General features: G+C 42.8%; 1 protein-coding gene across 1 annotated transcript in view; it reads left to right on the top strand.

The window, feature by feature from the left end:
* Window positions 1-24122, top strand: part of LOC135511856 (solute carrier family 35 member F3-like) — an 83592-nt gene that overhangs the window by 37288 nt on the left and 22182 nt on the right. Inside the window, 3 exon segments of the mRNA XM_064933345.1 lie at window positions 12888-13114; window positions 13257-13314; window positions 13317-13377. Coding sequence (XP_064789417.1) covers window positions 12888-13114; window positions 13257-13314; window positions 13317-13377 — 346 coding nt within the window.

The following is a 24122-nucleotide window of genomic DNA, read 5'->3' as shown; positions in this document are numbered from 1 at the left end:
TGTTCACCAGGGATCTAGAATGGTTAGACGTTGTACCTAATCTTCTATAAGGTGTTCATTCAAACTCTGAAAAGAGTGATACTCTCTTAAGGTATGTTTTCTGTTCACCAGGGATCTAGAATGGTTAGACGTTGTACCTAATCTTCTATAAGGTGTTCATTCAAACTCTGAAAAAGAGTGATACTCTCTTAAGGTATGTTTTCTGTTCACCAGGGATCTAGAATGGTTAGACGTTGTACCTAATCTTCTATAAGGTGTTCATTCAAACTCTGAAAAAGAGTGATACTCTCTTAAGGTATGTTTTCTGTTCACCAGGGATCTAGAATGGTTAGACGTTGTACCTAATCTTCTATAAGGTGTTCATTCAAACTCTGAAAAGAGTGATACTCTCTTAAGGTATGTTTTCTGTTCACCAGGGATCTAGAATGGTTAGACGTTGTACCTAATCTTCTATAAGGTGTTCATTCAAACTCTGAAAAAGAGTGATACTCTCTTAAGGTATGTTTTCTGTTCACCAGGGATCTAGAATGGTTAGACGTTGTACCTAATCTTCTATAAGGTGTTCATTCAAACTCTGAAAAGAGTGATACTCTCTTAAGGTATGTTTTCTGTTCACCAGGGATCTAGAATGGTTAGACGTTGTACCTAATCTTCTATAAGGTGTTCATTCAAACTCTGAAAAAGAGTGATACTCTCTTAAGGTATGTTTTCTGTTCACCAGGGATCTAGAATGGTTAGACGTTGTACCTAATCTTCTATAAGGTTTTCATTCAAACTCTGAAAAAGAGTGATACTCTCTTAAGGTATGTTTTCTGTTCACCAGGGATCTAGAATGGTTAGCGTTGACGTTGTACCTAATCTTCTATAAGGTGTTCATTCAAACTCTGAAAAAGAGTGATACTCTCTTAAGGTATGTTTTCTGTTCACCAGGGATCTAGAATGGTTAGACGTTGTACCTAATCTTCTATAAGGTGTTCATTCAAACTCTGAAAAAGAGTGATACTCTCTTAAGGTATGTTTTCTGTTCACCAGGGATCTAGAATGGTTAGACGTTGTACCTAATCTTCTATAAGGTGTTCATTCAAACTCTGAAAAAGAGTGATACTCTCTTAAGGTATGTTTTCTGTTCACCAGGGATCTAGAATGGTTAGACGTTGTACCTAATCTTCTATAAGGTGTTCATTCAAACTCTGAAAAAGAGTGATACTCTCTTAAGGTATGTTTTCTGTTCACCAGGGATCTAGAATGGTTAGACGTTGTACCTAATCTTCTATAAGGTGTTCATTCAAACTCTGAAAAAGAGTGATACTCTCTTAAGGTATGTTTTCTGTTCACCAGGGATCTAAAATGGTTAGACGTTGTACCTAATCTTCTATAAGGTGTTCATTCAAACTCTGAAAAAGAGTGATACTCTCTTAAGGTATGTTTTCTGTTCACCAGGGATCTAGAATGGTTAGACGTTGTACCTAATCTTCTATAAGGTGTTCATTCAAACTCTGAAAAAGAGTGATACTCTCTTAAGGTATGTTTTCTGTTCACCAGGGATCTAGAATGGTTAGACGTTGTACCTAATCTTCTATAAGGTGTTCATTCAAACTCTGAAAAAGAGTGATACTCTCTTAAGGTATGTTTTCTGTTCACCAGGGATCTAGAATGGTTAGACGTTGTACCTAATCTTCTATAAGGTGTTCATTAAACTCTGAAAAAGAGTGATACTCTCTTAAGGTATGTTTAATGCTCTTTATACATTTGATAGCAAGGCGCTGCATGGGTGGCCTAGGCACCAAAACAACATCAAATGAACCTTGTATCCACTGCAGTTTTTTAAAATTTAACCAGGCAAGTCAGTTAAGAACAAATCCTTATTTAGAACGACAGCCTACCAGGGAACAGTGGGTTAACTGTCTTATTCAAGGGAAGAACAACAGATTTTTACCTTGTCAGCTGGGGGATTCAATCCAGCAACCTTTCGGTTTATTAGTCCTGTATTACTCCTGGTCCTGTATTACTCCTGGTCCTGTATAACTCCTGGTCCTGTATTACTCCTGTCCTGTATTACTCCTGGTCCTGTATAACTCCTGGTCCTGTATTACTCCTGGTCCTGTATTACTCCTGGTCCTGTATAACTCCTGGTCCTGTATAACTCCTGGTTCTTGGAATACAACGGTCCTGTGTTACTCCTGGTCCTGTATTACTCCTGGCCCTGTATTACTCCTGGTCCTGTATTACTCCTGTCCTGTATTACTCCTGGTCCTGTATAACTCCTGGTCCTGTATTACTCCTGGTCCTGTATTACTCCTGGTCCTGTATTACTCCTGGTCCTGTATTACTCCTGGTCCTGTATTACTCCTGTCCTGTATTACTCCTGGTCCTGTATAACTCCTGGTCCTGTATTACTCCTGGTCCTGTATTACTCCTGGTCCTGTATTACTCCTGGTCCTGTATAACTCCTGGTTCTTGGAATACAACGGTCCTGTGTTACTCCTGGTCCTGTATTACTCCTGGCCCTGTATTACTCCTGGTCCTGTATTACTCCTGGTCCTGTATTACTCCTGGTCCTGTATTACTCCTGGTCCTGTATTACTCCTGGTCCTGTATTACTCCTGGTCCTGTATTACTCCTGGTTCTTGGAATACAACGGTCACACATGGCCCTATTACATATTCCAAGTTATATATTTAAGTCTAGCAGAGTAGAATGAAAACAGGCATTGAATTCCAACCATCTGTCTAGAGTGACTGATATAGCCCTGTAGTTCCATTAATCACCTGGTCTAGAGTGGCTGATATAGCCCTGTAGTTATATTAATCACCTGTCTAGAGTGGCTGATATAGCCCTGTAGTTCTATTAATCACCTGGTCTATTGTGGCTGATATAGCCCTGTAGTTCTATTAATCCCCTGGTCTATTGTGGCTGATATAGCCCTGTAGTTCTATTAATCACCTGGTCTATTGTGGCTGATATAGCCCTGTAGTTCTATTAATCACCTGGTCTATTGTGGCTGATATAGCCCTGTAGTTCTATTAATCACCTGGTCTAGAGTGGCTGATATAGCCCTGTAGTTATATTAATCACCTGGTCTAGAGTGGCTGATATAGCCCTGTAGTTCTATTAATCACCTGGTCTAGAGTGGCTGATATAGCCCTGTAGTTCCATTAATCCCCTGGTCTAGAGTGGCTGATATAGCCCTGTAGTTCTATTAATCACCTGGTCTAGAGTGGCTGATGTAGCCCTGTAGTTCTATTAATCACTTGGTCTATTGTGGCTGATATAGCCCTGTAGTTCCATTAATCACCTGGTCTAGAGTGGCTGATATAGCCCTGTAGTTCTATTAATCACCTGGTCTAGAGTGGCTGATATAACCCTGTAGTTCCATTAATCACCTGGTCTAGAGTGGCTGATATAGCCCTGTAGTTCTATTAATCACCTGGTCTAGAGTGGCTGATATAGCCCTGTAGTTCCATTAATCACCTGGTCTAGAGTGGCTGATATAGCCCTGTAGTTCCATTAATCACCTGGTCTAGAGTGGCTGATATAGCCCTGTAGTTCCATTAATCACCTGTCGAGAATGGCTGTTAGAGCCCCCATTGTGCAATTAAACACAAATTTCCTCTGTACCAGAACTGTGTTGACTTTTATTCGGTTAAAATAACTGTAATCATGAGCTAGGTACAGGTTTTGGCACAAATTCTGTTTCCTGTCCGTGCCTGTAGCTCTGTGCACTGACAGTATCACATGCACAACTTGTTGCATATCTTGTTTGATTATAATGACCACTGGGTAGGTGTTTGTGGGCGTACACTACCAGTCAAATGTTTGGACACACCAACTCTTTCAAGAATGTTTCTTTATTTTTACTATTTTCTACATTGTAGAATAATAGTGAAGACATCAAAACTATGAAATAACACATATGGAATAATGTAGTAACCAAAAAAGTGTTAAACAAATCAAAATATATTTTAGATTCTTCAAAGTAGCCACCCTTTGCCTTGGTGACAGCTTTGCACACTCTTGGCATTCTCTCAACCAGCTTCATGAGGAATGCTTTTCCAACAGTCTTGAAGGAGTTCCCACATATGCTGAGCACTTGTTGGCTGCTTTTCCTTCACTCTGTGGTCCAACTCATCCCAAACCATTTCAATTGGGTTGAGTTCGGGTGATTGTGGAGGCCAGGTCAGCTGATACAGCACTCCATCACTCTCCGTCTTGGTCAAATAGCCCTTACACAGCCTGGAGGTGTGCTGGGTCGTTGTCCTGTTGAAAAATAAATTATAGTCCCACTAAGCGCAAATAAAATGTGATGGCGTATTGCTGCAGAATGCTGTGGGAGCCACGCTGGTAAAGTGTGCCTTGAATTCTAAATAAATCACAGACACTGTCACCAGGAAAGCACCCCACACCACCACACGTCCACCTCCATGCTTCATGCTGGGAACCACTCATGAATAGTGGTTGGAACCAAAAATCTCAAATTTGGACTCATCAGACCAAAGGACAGATCTCCACCGGTCTAATGTCCATTGCTCGTGTTTCTTGGCCCAAGGAAGTCTCTTCGACCATGAAGGCCTGATTCACACAGTCTCCTCTGAACAGTTGATGTTGAGATGTGTGTTTTACTTGAACTCTGTGAAGCATTTATTAGGGCTGCAATCTGACGTGCAGTTAACTCTAATGAACTTGTCCTCTGCAGCAGAGGTAACTCTGGGTCTTCCTTTCCTGTGGCGGTCCTCATGAGTGCGAGATTCATCATAGCCCTTGATGGTTTTTGCGACTGCACTTGAAGAAACTTTCAAAGTTTGTGAAATTTTACGGATTGACTGACCTTCATGTCTTAAAGTAATGATGGACTGTTGTTTCTCTTTGCTTATTTGAGCTGTTTTTGCCATAATATGGACTTGGTCTTTTACCAAATAGGGCTATCTTCTGTATACCACCCCTACCTTGTCACAACACAACTGATTGGCTTTAATATATTATAGGTTAAAAGAAATCCACAAATGAACAAGGCACACCTGTTAATATTTTTTTTTAAATGAACCTTTATTTAATAGGGCAAGTCAGTTAAGAACAAATTCTTATTTACAATGACAGCCTATTCCAGCCAAACCCGGTGACGCTGGACCAATTGTGCACCACCCTATGGGACTCACAATCACAGCCATGAAGGATCGCTCTGGGCCAAGCGCTGGGAAAAGTGGTGCTTGTATATTATTCCTGAAGATGTGATATTAAAAATAAAAATCATTCAAAGTAATTTATTCATTCATTCATTCATTCATTCATAATTCAGTGTAATGGATTAATTTAATAATAAATTGTGTTTCTAATATACCAGTGACAGTCACTACAGCAAGCTAGCAATGACTAGCATTAGCATTCGGTGGGGTGAATAAGCATGCTCAACCTGCGGACCGAGATTTACTGCAACTGACGTGAAAGGCACTGGCCTTTCAAGACCTGTCCTGGTAAGTGTGTGGACGGGTGTGTTTTTTTCTGGGGATTCATTACCAGACATATAGACATCCGTGTACATCCACGCACATGACCTGTTCCTTATCGGAGATAACCGGGACGTGTACAAGTCCAAACACAGCTGGACACATGACTTGTTCCTTATCGGAGATAACCGGGACGTGTACAAGGCCAAACACAGCTGGACACATGACCTGTTCCTTATCGGAGATAACCGGGACGTGTACAAGGCCAAACACAGCTGAACACATGACCTGTTCCTTATCGGAGATAACCGGGACGTGTACAAGGCCAAACACAGCTGGACACATGACTTGTTCCTTATCGGAGATAACCGGGACGTGTACAAGGCCAAACACAGCTGGACACATGACCTGTTCCTTATCGGAGATAACCGGGACGTGTACGAGGCCAAACACAGCTGGACACATGACCTGTTCCTTATCGGAGATAACCGGGACATGTACAAGGCCAAACACAGCTGGACACATGACCGCACATTTCCAGAAATGGTATGTTTTCGGAATTTTGCACTGGAATGTTGTGCCTTTTCATGCAGTGAATTATGGATCATGCTGTCATACTGTTGTGACAGATGAGGACTCATACTGTTCTCTTGGATGTAATATTAAATATGCAAAACAGGACATAAATGAATGTAGGAGCCTTTCTAAAAGCAGTGTAAGACCTACAACAAGATTACAGTTTGACAGACCTTGCAGCTGTCCTACGTTATGAAGAATATATTTTGATCCTCCTCTCAGAGGGCAACAGTTTTGTGTCACTGTTAATTGCAAACTGTATTGATTTGAGATTAAATTTCACACCAGAAAAAAAGTTCCAAAAGGGTTCTTCGGCCGCCCCACATTTTGTCCATCCAGTCGAAGAACCAAAGGATGAATATAGTCCTGAAATCATAAGCTACAGCTAGCTAGCACTGCAGTGCAGAACATGTGCTGAGTAGTTGACTCAAAGAGAAAAAAATACAATAATTGAACAGTTTTTAACAACTTAATTTCTTCAAAAATGAAGGCGAAGCAGTAGAGAGCGAGAGAAAGCAAGCTATATTTCACTGTATTTTTTTAAAACTTTCACTTTGCAGCTGGCTAATTTAACCTCAAACACCCGACTCAAACAGAGAGGAATGCTATTTATGTTAGCCAGCAGATTAAGGATATCCAACACTGGAACACTTCCAAGTCAAGGTAAACGTTCGGTTTTATTAATTTATTGCCACCTGGGCCCGCTGGTGTAACTGCTAAACTGCTTGCTGCACACTGTTCTGCATGATTGTAGCGGGTTTACTAACGCACTAGTTCTAGTAGCTACTGTATGTTGACTATGACGCAAGCTAATATGGTGACATTTATGGTATGAAGGTTTGGCTTGGAATTTCTTTTGTTGCCTGGTCACAGACAGCTGTTGTGTTGTACACTGAAGGCCACAAGCGAAGGGAAAAGGTGAAAGGAGGAGAGCAGGTAGATGCCAGTAGGAATGAGTAAAGTGATGATGCTGTTTGTATGTGGCTATTAATGAAAGTGAACTGTGTGTGTGGGTGATCAGGGGTGATTTCATTCCACTGATGGAACAAAACAGGGACCTACCTGAATTTGTCCAATAGAAACTCTTATTTGCCAACTGTTGACTAATGATTCCACCCCAGATCAGCTAGATGCAGGCAAGAGTGTGCAAGGTGTTATTGAATGTGTCAATGTCTGTCACCTTGATTACTCCAACTTGTCTCTCAACATGTGCACCTACTGTACATTATAAAGTTTAATTCGTAGGCTGGGTTGTAGCAACCCCATGATGGGTACAGGGAACATCATCATGTAGTAGCCTAAACCTATCCATGTTACATTGAACTGGGTGAATGGAACATGAATGACAATAATCCAAAATGCTGTAATAGAAATAGGGCATGCTCATAAAACAATTGTCCTCCCTAATCTTAAACAGCACCGACCGCCACTGGTGAAGGCCTATTGAAACAAACTGACATTCTTAATAATTGGCTATTTCACACATGACTACAGATTCAATATTGAGTTACAGAGAGTTACAGTACATGACTAGAGTATCTAATGTTGGTACAGTACTGCAGTATCTTTCTAATGGTGTTTCTTTTGACATTAGTCAGTTGGTCATGTGATGAGTGAGAAGGTAAATCCTGGTTTCAAGCTGCCTTGACAGAAGTTATATAATGTTCTTGTGTTTCCAAGACTGCATGAGGAGGAGTATAATTCTGTAGCTAACGGCTGGAGATGAGTAGGCATTAGCTTCCCTGTGGTACACACACACACACCCTGACACACACACACGCACACACACACACAGCACACGTCGTTATCTTTAGAGTGAAACACCATTAGGGAAATCCCTCATGTTAACGTGAAGGCGACAAAGCCACACAAAAAGCCGGAGAAGGCAAGTGCTGCATGCAGATAGATGATAACTATGGTTAAGAAACAACGTAACCAGGTGAACCATAAGGGATCTTGTCTTGTTCTATTATCTTTGGATTCGTTGTTATTATGTTATTAATCTGGGGCTTGCCAACCCTGTTGGTGATGCTGTTGTCCTGTTGGTGATGCTATTGTCCTGTTGGTGATGCTATTGCCCTGTTGGTGATGCTATTGTCCTGTTGGTGATGCTAGAGCCCTGTTTGTGATTCTATTGTCCTGTTGGTGATGCTATTGTCCTGTTGGTGATGCTATTGTTCTGTTGGTGATGCTGTTGTCCTGTTGGCGATGCTATTGTCCTGTTGGTGATGCTATTGTCCTGTTGGTGATGCTATTGTCCTGTTGGTGATGCTATTGTCCTGTTGGTGATGTTATTGTCCTGTTGGTGATGCTATTGTCCTGTTGGTGATGCTGTAGTAGGAAGAGAGCCAGTATGTCCAATAATCTCTGTGTGTTTTCAAGTACCTACTGTTTGTCTGCACACAAGTTTTCTCTAAAACATTCATCACTTCTTCAAAGTCACAGTCAAACAAAGTCAGACCTGACATGTCCCAGACAGACAATGATGGGAGAGACATGAATGATGTGTGTGTGTCTCTCCATCTGTGTGTTTCTCTGTGTTTCTCTGTGTGTGTGTGTGTGTGTGTGTGTGTGTGTGTGTGTGTGTGTGTGTGTGTGTGTGTGTGTGTGTGTGTGTGTGTGTGTGTGTGTGTGTGTGTGTGTGTGTGTGTGTGTGTGTCATTGTAAGTCAAGAGGCAAAGACTCCTGAGTAAAAGTTGTCTCAGATTGGGTATCAGCCCCTGCCCTCTCCTGCCCTCTGTTTGGCTGCAGAATGACTGCCAGACACACACACTGCCACAGTCAACACCAGATTTTGTGTAATAGATTTTGTCCGAGTTCAGTTAAACTGTAAACGACCTGAAATAGACATAAGGAATATTCAGTGGAGGATGAAACGTGTTGTGTGGGCATAGATACTGTAAGCTGTAATAGGTTATTGTATGAATAATGTGTTGACATTGTGTGAAGGACCTTTACTTACTGAAAGTGACTTAGGCTACTTCAGATTATCGAAGATTCGGTGTGGATAATGGATATAGAAGAGTAATAATAGCTTATTGAATTGAATTGTCTCTTAAAATGTCATCTCAATATATTCTAACATCTGTAGGATTTTGCAGTTATGGGCCTCTGATGCCATGTGACACCTTTAAATCTAATTCTACTTCCATAGAAAATCTCTACCCTGGTCTCATATTGTAGTGCTGTAGACAACTCTTCTAAATCTCTAGTCTGGTCTCATGCGGTATTGCTGTAGACAACTCTTCAAAATCTCTACTCTGGTCTCATACTGTAGTGCTGTAGACAACTCTTGTAAATCTCTACCCTGGTCTCATACTGTAGTGCTGTAGACAACTCTTCTAAATCTCTAGTCTGGTCTCATGCGGTAGTGCTGTAGACAACTCTTCAAAATCTCTACTCTGGTCTCATACTGTAGTGCTGTAGACAACTCTTGTAAATCTCTACCCTGGTCTCATTTTGTAGTGCTGTAGACAACTCTTCTAAATCTCTAGTCTGGTCTCATGCGGTAGTGCTGTAGACAACTCTTCAAAATCTCTACTCTGGTCTCATACTGTAGTGCTGTAGACAACTCTTGTAAATCTCTACCCTGGTCTCATGCGGTAGTGCTGTAGACAACTCTTCTAAATCTCTACCCTGGTCTCATGCGGTAGTGCTGTAGACAACTCTTCTAAATCTCTACTCTGGTCTCATATTGTAGTGCTGTAGACAACTCTTCTAAATCTCAACTCTGATCTCATATTGTAGTGCTGTAGACAACTCTTCTAAATCTCTACCCTGGTCTAATGTGGTAGTGCTGTAGACAACTCTTCTAAATCTCTAGTCTGGTCTCATATTGTAGTGCTGTAGACAACTCTTCTAAATCTCTACCCTGGTCTCATGCGGTAGTGCTGTAGACAACTCTTCTAAATCTCAACTCTGATCTCATATTGTAGTGCTGTAGACAACTCTTCTAAATCTCTACCCTGGTCTAATGTGGTAGTGCTGTAGACAACTCTTCTAATTCTCTAGTCTGGTCTCATATTGTAGTGCTGTAGACAACTCTTCTAAATCTCTACCCTGGTCTCATACTGTAGTGCTGTAGACAACTCTTCTATATCACTACCCTGGTCTCATTTTGTAGTGATGTAGTGTACAATCTCTTCTAAATCTCTAGTCTGGTCTCATATTGTAGTGCTGTAGACAACTCTTCTAAATCTCAACTCTTATCTCATATTGTAGTGCTGTAGACAACTCTTCTAAATCTCTACCCTGGTCTAATGCGGTAGTTCTGTAGACAACTCTTCTAAATCTCTAGTCTGGTCTCATATTGTAGTGCTGTAGACAACTCTTCTAAATCTCTAGTCTGGTCTCATGCGGTAGTGCTGTAGACAACTCTTCTAAATCACTACCCTGGTCTCATGCGGTAGTGCTGTAGACAACTCTTCTAAATCTCTACCCTGGTCTCATATTGTAGTGCTGTAGACAACTCTTCTAAATCTCTACTCTGGTCTCATACTGTAGTGATGTAGACAACTCTTCTAAATCTCTACTCTGGTCTCATGCGGTAGTGCTGTAGACAACTCTTCTAAATCTCTACCCTGGTCTCATGCGGTAGTGCTGTAGACAACTCTTCTAAATCTCTAGTCTGGTCTCATATTGTAGTGCTGTAGACAACTCTTCTAAAACTCTACCCTGGTCTCATGCGGTAGTGCTGTCGACAACTCTTCTAAATCTCTACTCTGGTCTCATATTGTAGTGCTGTAGACAACTCTTCTAAATCTCTACCCTGGTCTCATGCAGTAGTGCTGTAGACAACTCTTCTAAATCTCTACCCTGGTCTCATATTGTAGTGATGTAGACAACTTCTAAATCTCAACCCTGATCTCATACTGTAGTGCTGTAGACAACTCTTCTAAATCACAACCCTGGTCTCATACTGTAGGGATGTAGACAACTCTTCTTAATCTCTACTCTGGTCTCATATTGTAGTGCTGTAGACAACTCTTCTAAATCACTACCTTGGTCTCATGATGTAGTGATGTAGACAACTCTTCTAAATCTCAACTCTGGTCTCATACTGTAGTGCTGTAGACAACTCTTCTAAATCACTACCCTGATCTCATACTGTAGTGATGTAGACAACTCTTCTAAATCACTACCCTGGTCTCATACTGTAGTGATGTAGACAACTCTTCTAAATCTATGCTCTGGTCTCATATTGTAGTGCTGTAGACAACTCTTCTAAATCACTACCTTGGTCTCATAATGTAGTGATGTAGACAACTCTTCTAAATCTCAACTCTGGTCTCATTCTGTAGTGCTGTAGACAACTCTTCTAAATCACTACCCTGGTCTCATACTGTAGTGATGTAGACAACTCTTCTAAATCTCTACCCTGGTCTCATACTGTAGTGCTGTAGACAACTCTTCTAAATCACTACCCTGGTCTCATACTGTAGTGATGTAGACAATTCTTCTAAATCACTACCCTGGTCTCATACTGTGGTGATGTGGACAACTCTTCTAAATCACTACCCTGGTCTCATACTGTAGTGATGTAGACAACTCTTCTAAATCACTACCCTGGTCTCATGCTGTAGTGATGTAGACAACTCTTCTAAATCACTACCCTGGTCTCATACTGTAGTGATGTAGACAACTCTTCTAAATCTATGCTCTGGTCTCATATTGTAGTGCTGTAGACAACTCTTCTAAATCACTACCTTGGTCTCATAATGTAGTGATGTAGACAACTCTTCTAAATCTCAACTCTGGTCTCATTCTGTAGTGCTGTAGACAACTCTTCTAAATCACTACCCTGGTCTCATACTGTAGTGATGTAGACAACTCTTCTAAATCTCTACCCTGGTCTCATACTGTAGTGCTGTAGACAACTCTTCTAAATCACTACCCTGGTCTCATACTGTAGTGATGTAGACAATTCGTCTAAATCACTACCCTGGTCTCATACTGTGGTGATGTGGACAACTCTTCTAAATCACTACCCTGGTCTCATACTGTAGTGATGTAGACAACTCTTCTAAATCACTACCCTGGTCTCATGCTGTAGTGATGTAGACAACTCTTCTAAATCTCTACCCTGGTCCGATACTGTAGTGCTGTAGACAACTCTTCTAAATCTCTACTCTGGTCTCATACTGTCGTGCTGTAGACAACTCTTCTAAATCTCTACTCTGGTCTCATGCGGTAGTGCTGTAGACAACTCTTCTAAATCTCTACCCTGGTCTCATGCGGTAGTGCTGTAGACAACTCTTCTGAATCTCTAGTCTGGTCTCATATTGTAGTGCTGTAGACAACTCTTATAAATCTCTACTCTGGTCTCATATTGTAGTGCTGTAGACAACTCTTCGAAATCTCTACCCTGGTCTCATGTGGTAGTGCTGTAGACAACTCTTCTAAATCTCTACTCTGGTCTCATATTGTAGTGCTGTAGACAACTCTTCTAAATCTCTACCCTGGTCTCATGTGGTAGTGCTGTAGACAACTCTTCTAAATCTCTACCCTGTTCTCATGTGGTAGTGCTGTAGACAACTCTTCTAAATCTCTACCCTAGTCTCATATTGTAGTGATGTAGACAACTTCTAAATCTCTACCCTGATCTCATACTGTAGTGCTGTAGACAACTCTTCTAAATCACTACCCTGGTCTCATACTGTAGTGATGTAGACAACTCTTCTAAATCACTACCCTGGTCTCATACTGTAGTGATGTAGACAACTCTTCTAAATCACTAACCTGGTCTCATACTGTAGTGATGTAGACAACTCTTCTAAATCTCTACTCTGGTCTCATACTGTCGTGCTGTAGACAACTCTTCTAAATATCTACTCTGGTCTCATAGTTTACTACTGTTTTCTTTGTGCTCAGGAGAAGACCGACCCAGAGAGAATGTGGTGGGCAGCACAGCGGACGGCCAGGCGGCAAACGGCGTGGCGCCGGGGGCGGAGCCTGCTACGGGGAGGTGGAGACTTCGTTGCTGCATCAAAGTTACGGCCGTACAGGTGCGGAAGGCGCTGTGGGGCGTTGCCATGGTGATGTGTGTGTGCTCATCGTGGGCGGGGTCCACCCAGCTGGCCAAGCTCACCTTTAAGCAGGTAAAGAACCTGACGAAGTTGCATGCTAAACACATACACACACACACAAACTCAGATTGACACGATCCACCACTGAGTGCTAGCGAGTGCCAGATGAAACCTGTTAATAAAAATGTTAAAGTCATTTGTTTTGGATACCCAGTTTGACGCTCCATTCACCCTCACCTGGTTCGCCACCACCTGGAACTGCCTGTTCTTCCCCTCTACTACATCGGACACCTGTGTAAGAGCCCTGAGAAACAGACCCCCAGACAGAGGTTCAGGTAATCAATCAATCAATGCAATGTATTTATACTGTTTACATCAACTGTTGTCCTAAAGGTTTAACAAAGGACACCAGGGGACAAAGAAGGAGTGAAAACTATTTCAGACTGCATTGAGAGGCATAGCAGAGTATCATGGAAACCCAAATGTAGCCTTGTTGTAATATAATATGCCATTTTATCAAGTTTATACATCATAATTTGTGGCTCTGGTGTTTCATGATGGCTCTGGGATTAATATTACCTCTGGTTGTCTATAAGTGGAGGTAAGAAGTCATTACTTTCCTAAGTTAGGTGGGAGGTATAGTGTGTTGAGCTGCAGCAGTCTCTAGTTGGACAAAAGCCTGTGTCTACAGTTAAATCAGCTTAGTCACATGACGTGCTCTTCCTCTGAGAGGAATCCCTGATCTCTACAACCCACTGGGCTGCTGCTGCACACACATAGAACTGTGTGTGTGTGTGTGTCAGTGCATGTGTGTGTGTGTGCGAGAGTTTGTGTGTGTGCATACATGCCTCCATGCCTGTGAGTGCTTCCAGTCATGCGCTCGTGCTCGTACGTATGTGTCTGTGCATGCTTGCATGTGTGTGCGTGTTTGTCAGAGCTTCTAAGAGTGCTCATGCAAGGATCTGGTTCTGGGCTCTCCCTGCTCCCCTGGCTCTGACTGTGTGGCCTCCATACTGAACAACCTTTATAATGTTACCTTACTAACACAGCCTTTATAATGTTATCTTACTAACACGGCCTTTATAATGTTATCTTACTAACACAGCCTTTATAATGTTATCTTACTAACACAGCCTTTATAATGTTATCTTACTAACACAGCCTTTATAATGTTAGCTTTCTTTCTAACACAGCCTTTATAATGTTAGCTTTCTAACACAGCCTTTATAATGTTATCTTTCTGACACAACCTTTATAATGTTATCTTACTAACACAGCCTTTATAATGTTATCTTACTAACACAGCCTTTATAATGTTAGCTTTCTTACTAACACAGCCTTTATAATGTTAGCTTTCTTTCTGACACAGCCTTTATTATGTTAGCTTTCTTTCTGACACAGCCTTTATAATGTTAGCTTTCTTTCTAACACAGCCTTTATAATGTTAGCTTTCTTTCTGACACAGCCTTTATAATGTTATCTTTCTTTCTGACACAGCCTTTATAATGTTATCTTTCTAACACAGCCTTTACAATGTTATCTTACTAGCACAGCCTTTATAATGTTATCTTACTAACACAGCCTTTATAATGTTATCTTTCTTTCTAACACAGCCTTTATAATGTTATCTTTCTTTCTGACACAGCCTTTATAATGTTATCTTTCTGACACAACCTTTATAATGTTATCTTTCTAACACAGCCTTTATAATGTTATCTTTCTGACACAACCTTTGTAATGTTATCTTTCTAACACAGCCTTTATAATGTTATCTTTCTGACACAGCCTTTATAATGTTATCTTTCTGACACAGCCTTTATAATGTTATCTTACTAACACAGCCTTTATAATGTTATCTTACTAACACAGCCTTTATAATGTTATCTTTCTAACACAGCCTTTATAATGTTATCTTTCTGACACAGCCTTTATAATGTTAGCTTTCTAACACGGCCTTTATAATGTTAGCTTTCTTTCTGACACAGCCTTTATAATGTTAGCTTTCTGACACAGCCTTTATAATGTTATCTTACTAACACAGCCTTTATAATGTTAGCTTTCTTTCTAACACAGCCTTTATAATGTTATCTTTCTAACACAGCCTTTATAATGTTATCTTTCTAACACAGCCTTTATAATGTTAGCTTTCTAACACAGCCTTTATAATGTTAGCTTTCTTACTAACACAGCCTTTATAATGTTAGCTTTCTAACACAGCCTTTATAATGTTAGCTTTCTAACACGGCCTTTATAATGTTAGCTTTCTTTCTGACACAGCCTTTATAATGTTAGCTTTCTAACACGGCCTTTATAATGTTATCTTACTAACACAGCCTTTATAATGTTATCTTACTAACACAGCCTTTATAATGTTATCTTACTAACACAGCCTTTATAATGTTATCTTACTAACACAGCCTTTATAATGTTATCTTACTAACACGGCCTTTATAATGTTATCTTACTAACACAGCCTTTATAATGTTATCTTACTAACACGGCCTTTATAATGTTATCTTTCTTTCTAACACAGCCTTTATAATGTTATCTTACTAACACAGCCTTTATAATGTTATCTTTCTAACACAGCCTTTGTAATGTTATCTTACTAACACGGCCTTTATAATGTTATCTTACTAACACAGCCTTTGTAATGTTATCTTACTAACACAGCCTTTATAATGTTAGTTTTCTAACACAGCCTTTATAATGTTATCTTACTAACACAGCCTTTATAATGTTATCTTTCTAACACAGCCTTTGTAATGTTATCTTACTAACACGGCCTTTATAATGTTATCTTACTAACACAGCCTTTATAATGTTAGTTTTCTAACACAGCCTTTATAATGTTATCTTACTAACACGGCCTTTATAATGTTATCTTTCTGACACAGCCTTTATAATGTTATCTTACTAACACAGCCTTTATAATGTTATCTTACTGACACAGCCTTTATAATGTTACCTTACTAACACAGCCTTTATAATGTTATCTTTCTGACACAGCCTTTATAATGTTATCTTTCTGACACAGCCTTTATAATGTTATCTTTCTGACACAGCCTTTATAATGTTATCTTTCTGACACAGCCTTTATAATGTTATCTTACTAACACAGCCTTTATAATGTTATCTTACTAACACAGCCTTTATAATGTTATCTTTCTGACACAGCCTTTATAATGTTATCTTACTAACACAGCCTTTATAATGTTATCTTACTGACACAGCCTTTATAATGTTACCTTACTAACACAGCCTTTATAATGTTATCTTTCTGACACAGCCTTTATAATGTTATCTTGCTAACACAGCCTTTATAATGTTATCTTTCTGACACAGCCTTTATAATGTTACCTTACTAACACAGCCTTTCTACTCATTCACCTTTCATCTTCTGCTATGTAGCCTGTAGAAAGTACAAATACAGTACAAGTACAAAGACATGGCATGTTGTAATAGCATGGCCTGTGTTGTAATAGCATGGCCTGTGTTGTAATAGCATGGCCTGTGTTGTAATAGCATGGCCTGTGTTGTAATAGCATGGCCTGTGTTGTAATAGCATGGCCTGTGTTGTAATAGCATGGCTTGTGTTGTAATAGCATGGCCTGTGTTGTAATAGCATGGCCTGTGTTGTAATAGCATGGCCTGTGTTGTAATAGCATGGCCTGTGTTGTAATAGCATGGCCTGTGTTGTAATAGCATGGCCTGTGTTGTAATAGCATGGCCTGTGTTGTAATAGCATGGCCTGTGTTGTAGGTCTTGTGTTGTAGCATAGTGTGGTCTAATGTATTGAGAGAGCAGGGCTTGTATTATACTATAGTGTGGTCTAATGTATTGAGACAGCAGGGTTTGTGTTATACTATAGTGTGGTCTAATGTATTGAGACAGCAGGGTTTGTGTTATACTATAGTGTGGTCTAATGTATTGAGACAGCAGGGTTTGTGTTATACTATAGTGGGGTCTAATGTATTGAGACAGCAGGGTTTGTGTTATACTATAGTGTGGTCTAATGTATTGAGACAGCAGGGTTTGTGTTATACTATAGTGTGGTCTAATGTATTGAGACAGCAGGGTTTGTGTTATACTATAGTGTGGTCTAATGTATTCTATTCCCTTCCAAAAGGCACCCTATTCCCTTCCAAAAGGCACCCTATTCCCTTCCAAATGGCACCCTATTCCCTTCCAAATGGCACCTATTCCCTTCCAAATGGCACCCAATTCCCTTCCAAATGACACCTTATTCCCCTCCAAATGGCACCCTATTCCCATCCAAAAGGCACCCTATTCCCTTCCATATGGCACCTAATCCCTTCCAAATGACACCCAATTCCCTTCAAAATGGCACCTTATTCCCATCCAAAAGGCACCCTATTCCCTTCCAAATGGCACCCTATTCCCTTCCATATGGCACCTAATCCCTTCCAAATGACACCCAATTCCCTTCAAAATGGCACCTTATTCCCTTCCCAATGGCACCTTATTCCCTTCCCAATGGCACCTTATTCCCTTCCCAATGGCACCTTATTCCCTTCCAAATGGCACCTTATTCCCTTCCCAATGGCACCTTATTCCCTTCCAAATGGCACCTTATTCCCTTCCCAATGGCACCTTATTCCCTTCCAAATGGCACATTATTCCCTTCCCAATGGCACCTAATTCCCTTCCAAATGGCACCTTATTCCCTTCCAAATGGCACCCTATTCCCTTCCAAATGGCACCTATTCCCTTCCAAATGGCACCCAATTCCCTTCCAAATGACACCTTATTCCCCTCCAAATGGCACCCTATTCCCTTCCAAATGGCACCTTATTCCCTTCCAAAAGGCACCTTATTCCCTTCCAAATGGCACCTATTCCCTTCCAAATGGCACCCAATTCCCTTCCAAATGACACCTTATTCCCCTCCAAATGGCACCCTATTCCCTTCCAAATGGCACCCTATTCCCTTCCAAATGGCATGTTATTCCCATCCAAAAGGCACCCTATTCCCTTCCAAATGGCACCCTATTCCCTTCCATATGGCACCTAATCCCTTCCAAATGACACCCAATTCCCTTCAAAATGGCACCTTATTCCCTTCCCAATGGCACCTTATTCCCTTCCAAATGGCACCTTATTCCCTTCCCAATGGCACCTTATTCCCTTCCAAATGGCACCTTATTCCCTTCCCAATGGCACCTTATTCCCTTCCAAATGGCACCTTATTCCCTTCCCAATGGCACCTTATTCCCTTCCAAATGGCACCTTATTCCCTTCCCAATGGCACCTTATTCCCTTCCAAATGGCACATTATTCCCTTCCCAATGGCACCTAATTCCCTTCCAAATGGCACCTTATTCTCTTCCAAATGGCACCTTATTCCCTTCCCAATGGCACCGTATTCCCTTCCAAATGGCACCTTATTCCCTTCCCAATGGCACCTTATTCCCTTCCAAATGGCACCTTATTCCCTTCCCAATGGCACCTTATTCCCTTCCAAATGGCACCTTATTCTCTTCCAAATAGCACATTATTCCCTTCCAAATGACACCCTATTCCCTTCCAAATGGCACCTTATTCCCTTCCAAATGGCACATTAATCCCTTCCAAATGGCACCCTATTCCCTTCCAAATGGCACCCTATTCCCTTCCAAATGGCACCCTATTCCCTTTCAAATTTCACCCTATTCCCTTTCAAATTTCACCCTATTCCCTTCTAAATGGCAGCCTTTTCCCTTTACAGTGCACATATTTTGACCAGTGATCATAGGGCTCTGGTTAGAACTAGAGTACTAGGCACTAGGGAATAGAGAACCATTAGAGACACATGCGCAGAGTGTATCCTGCTCTCCCGTCCCTCTATCCTTTCAGAAAACAAATGAAATATCAACAGAGTTCTGATCTCCTTAAAAATGCAGGGGCTGGAGAGCAGCATATGATAGGCTGAAATGTGGAATGCACAGCTTTGTGGGAGATGAGGAGAGACTTCAGTGAGCTGCCAGATGCTCTTCTCCTCTCTTGGGCTAAAGCAGCCCTGCCCTAGCATGTGTCGGTCCACACAGTGCGTGGAAGAGCTGGCACCAGTCCACACGACATAACTGATACATGACAGCATGGCAGAGGCCAATCGCAGTTGTCATCGGACCACTTTCCACTGGGGCTTAGGACGGGATTCAATGTGATTGCAGGTTGTCGACAATGTGGCTTTTCTAGGTAATCTTCCATATTTACTGAGATCCCATTCACGGTAAACGCAAAATATGTCGGCTCAATCGGAAATTGTCTTTAAAAGGTGCCTTTGCTGAAAACATGAAACAGAATCTTAGCCTTAATCTGGTGCTTGAGCTTAATTCCAGGCTGGAGTTCAGGGCTTTAGGTTTTGGGGATTCACAGCCCCAGTCAAAGAGGTCTATTGTTATGGATTCAGGCATATAGCCAGGTTCAGTAATGAAATGAAGCATTGCCCTCAACCTCATTAACTGATTATAGTTATAGTGTATTGTTGTCTGTTTGTACGTGGCCTGTTAGTGTCCAGTGTGCTTTATCTGCACTGTCATCTTTCTGGAGCCTGACCAAACCACCTCCTACAGCTCCACGTCCACACCGCCAGGCCACTCTGCCTAATTGACCAAAACAACCTCCTACAGCTCCACGTCCACACCGCCAGGCCACTCTGCCTAATTGACCAAAACAACCTCCTACAGCTCCACATCCACACCGCCAAGCCACTCTGCCTAACTGACCAAAACAACCTCCTACAGCTCCACATCCACACCGCCAGGCCACTCTGCCTAACTGACCAAAACAACCTCCTACAGCTCCACATCCACACTGCCAGGCCACTCTGCCTAACTGACCAAAACAACCTCCTACAGCTCCACATCCACACCGCCAGGCCACTCTGCCTAACTGACCAAAACAACCTCCTACAGCTCCACATCCACACCGCCAGGCCACTCTGCCTAACTGACCAAAACAACCTCCTTACAGCTCCACATCCACACCGCCAGGCCACTCTGCCTAACTGACCAAAACAACCTCCTACAGCTCCACATCCACACCGCCAGGCCACTCTGCCTAACTGACCAAAACAACCTCCTACAGCTCCACATCCACACCGCCAGGCCACTCTGCCTAACTGACCAAAACAACCTCCTACAGCTCCACATCCACACCGCCAGGCCACTCTGCCTAACTGACCAAAACAACCTCCTACAGCTCCACATCCACACCGCCAGGCCACTCTGCCTAACTGACCAAAACAACCTCCTACAGCTCCACATCCACACCGCCAGGCCACTCTGCCTAACTGACCAAAACAACCTCCTACAGCTCCACATCCACACCGCCAGGCCACTCTGCCTAACTGACCAAAACAACCTCCTACAGCTCCACATCCACACCGCCAGGCCACTCTGCCTAACTGACCAAAACAACCTCCTACAGCTCCACATCCACACCGCCAGGCCACTCTGCCTAACTGACCAAAACAACCTCCTACAGCTCCACATCCACACCGCCAGGCCACTCTGCCTAACTGACCAAAACAACCTCCTACAGCTCCACATCCACACTGCCAGGCCACTCTGCCTAACAGTACCTACCTAACTGACCTAACTGACCAGGACTAGCAGTACATAACTACCTAACTGACCAGGACTAACAGTACATAACTACCTAACTGACCAGGACTAACAGTACCTACCTAACTGACCAGGACTAACAGTACCTACCTACCTGACCAGGACTAACAGTACATAACTACCTAACTGACCAGGACTAACAGTACCTACCTACCTAACTGACCAGGACTAGCAGTACATAACTACCTAACTGACCAGGACTAACAGTACCTAACTACCTAACTGACCAGGACTAACAGTACATAACTACCTAACTGACCAGGACTAACAGTACCTACCTACCTAACTGACCAGGACTAGCAGTACATAACTACCTAACTGACCAGGACTAACACTACATAACTACCTAACTGACCAGGACTAACAGTACATAACTACCTAACTGACCAGGACTAACAGTACCTACCTACCTAACTGACCAGGACTAGCAGTACATAACTACCTAACTGACCAGGACTAACAGTACCTAACTACCTAACTGACCAGGACTAACAGTACATAACTACCTAACTGACCAGGACTAACAGTACCTACCTACCTAACTGACCAGGACTAGCAGTACATAACTACCTAACTGACCAGGACTAACAGTACCTACCTACCTGACCAGGACTAACAGTACATAACTACCTAACTGACCAGGACTAACAGTACATAACTACCTACCTGACCAGGACCAACAGTACCTACCTAACTGACCTAACTGACCAGGACCAACAGTACATAACTACCTAACTGACCAGGACTAACAGTACCTAACTACCTAACTGACCAGGACTAACAGTACATAACTACCTACCTGACCAGGACTAACAGTACATAACTACCTAACTGACCAGGACTAACACTACATAACTACCTAACTGACCAGGACTAACAGTACCTACCTAACCGACCAGGACTAACAGTACATAACTACCTAACTGACCAGGACTAACAGTACCTACCTACCTAACTGACCAGGACTAGCAGTACATAACTACCTAACTGACCAGGACTAACAGTACCTAACTACCTAACTGACCAGGACTAACAGTACATAACTACCTAACTGACCAGGACTAACAGTACATAACTACCTAACTGACCAGGACTAGCAGTACATAACTACCTAACTGACCAGGACTAACAGTACCTACCTACCTGACCAGGACTACCAGTACATAACTACCTAACTGACCAGGACTAACAGTACATAACTACCTACCTGACCAGGACCAACAGTACCTACCTAACTGACCAGGACTAACACTACATAACTACCTAACTGACCAGGACTAACAGTACCTAACTACCTACCTGACCAGGACTAACAGTACCTAACTACCTACCTGACCAGGACCAACAGTAACTACCTAACTGACCAGGACCAACAGTACATAACTACCTAACTGACCAGGACTAACAGTACCTAACTACCTAACTGACCAGGACTAACAGTACCTACCTACCTGACCAGGACTAACAGTACATAACTACCTAACTGACCAGGACTAACAGTACCTAACTACCTAACTGACCAGGACTAACAGTACATAACTACCTAACTGACCAGGACTAACAGTACCTAACTACCTAACTGACCAGGACTAACAGTACCTACCTAACTGACCAGGACTAACAGTACATACCTACCTAACTGACCAGGACTAACAGTACCTAACTACCTAACTGACCAGGACTAACAGTACATAACTACCTAACTGACCAGGACTAACAGTACCTACCTAACCGACCAGGACTAACAGTACATAACTACCTAACTGACCAGGACTAACAGTACATAACTACCTAACTGACCAGGACTAACAGTACATAACTACCTAACTGACCAGGACTAACAGTACCTACCTACCTAACTGACCAGGACTAGCAGTACATAACTACCTAACTGACCAGGACTAACACTACATAACTACCTAACTGACCAGGACTAACAGTACATAACTACCTAACTGACCAGGACTAACAGTACCTACCTACCTAACTGACCAGGACTAGCAGTACATAACTACCTAACTGACCAGGACTAACAGTACATAACTACCTAACTGACCAGGACTAACAGTACCTACCTAACTGACCAGGACTAACAGTATATAACTACCTAACTGACCAGGACTAACAGTACATAACTACCTAACTGACCAGGACTAACAGTACCTACCTACCTGACCAGGACTAGCAGTACATAACTACCTAACTGACCAGGACTAACAGTACCTACCTACCTGACCAGGACCAACAGTACATAACTACCTAACTGACCAGGACTAACAGTACATAACTACCTACCTGACCAGGACCAACAGTACATAACTACCTAACTGACCAGGACTAACAGTACCTAACTACCTACCTGACCAGGACTAACAGTACATAACTAACTACTAGAAATATAATTACCCTTGAGTAGTCAAACAGTCAAACTTCAAAGTTCTGAGAGGCTTTGAACTGCAGTTTTCCACCTCCTGGTGTCCGAACAGCTGGCCAGGCCACTCTGGCAGATAGCCTAAACCTGGAGGCTCAAGCTACAGTAGCTGCCTCACTTGGCATTGTTCAGTTCAGTAATTGATGTGTCAGTAAGATTGTCTAGGTGCAATGTAATTGTCTGGTTGGCAGCCTGGATGGGACCAGGACGGGAATGGAGAGCTGGCAGCCCGGATGGGACCAGGACGGGAATGGAGAGCTGGCAGCCTGGATGGGACAAGGACGGGAATGGAGAGCTGGCAGCCTGGATGGGACCAGGACGGGAATGGAGAGCTGGCAGCCTGGATGGGACCAGGACGGGAATGGAGAGCTGGCAGCCTGGATGGGACCAGGACGGGAATGGAGAGCTGGCAGCCTGGATGGGACCAGGACGGGAATGGAGAGCTGGCAGCCTGGATGGGACCAGGACTGGAATGGAGAGCTGGCAGCCTGGATGGGACCAGGACGGGAATGGAGAGCTGGCAGCCTGGATGGGACCAGGACGGGAATGGAGAGCTGGCAGCCTGGATGGGACCAGGACGGGAATGGAGAGCTGGCAGCCTGGATGGGACCAGGACGGGAATGGAGAGCTGGCAGCCTGGATGGGACCAGGACGGGAATGGAGATCTGGCAGCCTGGATGGGACCAGGACGGGAATGGAGAGCTGGCAGCCTGGATGGGACCAGGATGGGAATGGAGAGCTGGCAGCCTGGATGGGACCAGGACGGGAATGGAGAGCTGGCAGCCTGGATTGGCCTGGGCCGGGATGGGAATGGAGATCTGGCAGCCTGGATTGGCCTGGGCCGGGATGGGAATGGAGATCTGGCAGCCTGGGTAGGCCGGGATGGGAATGGAGATCTGGCAGCCTGGATGGGCCGGGATGGGAATGGAGAACTGGCAGCCTGGATGGGACTGGGCCGGGATGGGAATGGAGATCTGGCAGCCTGGATGGGCCGGGATGGGAATGGAGAACTGGCAGCCTGG

Source organism: Oncorhynchus masou, chromosome 24 (genome assembly GCF_036934945.1).
Source record: "Oncorhynchus masou masou isolate Uvic2021 chromosome 24, UVic_Omas_1.1, whole genome shotgun sequence".
Taxonomy (NCBI): domain Eukaryota; kingdom Metazoa; phylum Chordata; class Actinopteri; order Salmoniformes; family Salmonidae; genus Oncorhynchus; species Oncorhynchus masou.
The sequence above is the reverse complement of the archived record's forward strand: the minus strand, read 5'-3'. Positions and strand labels throughout refer to the sequence as shown.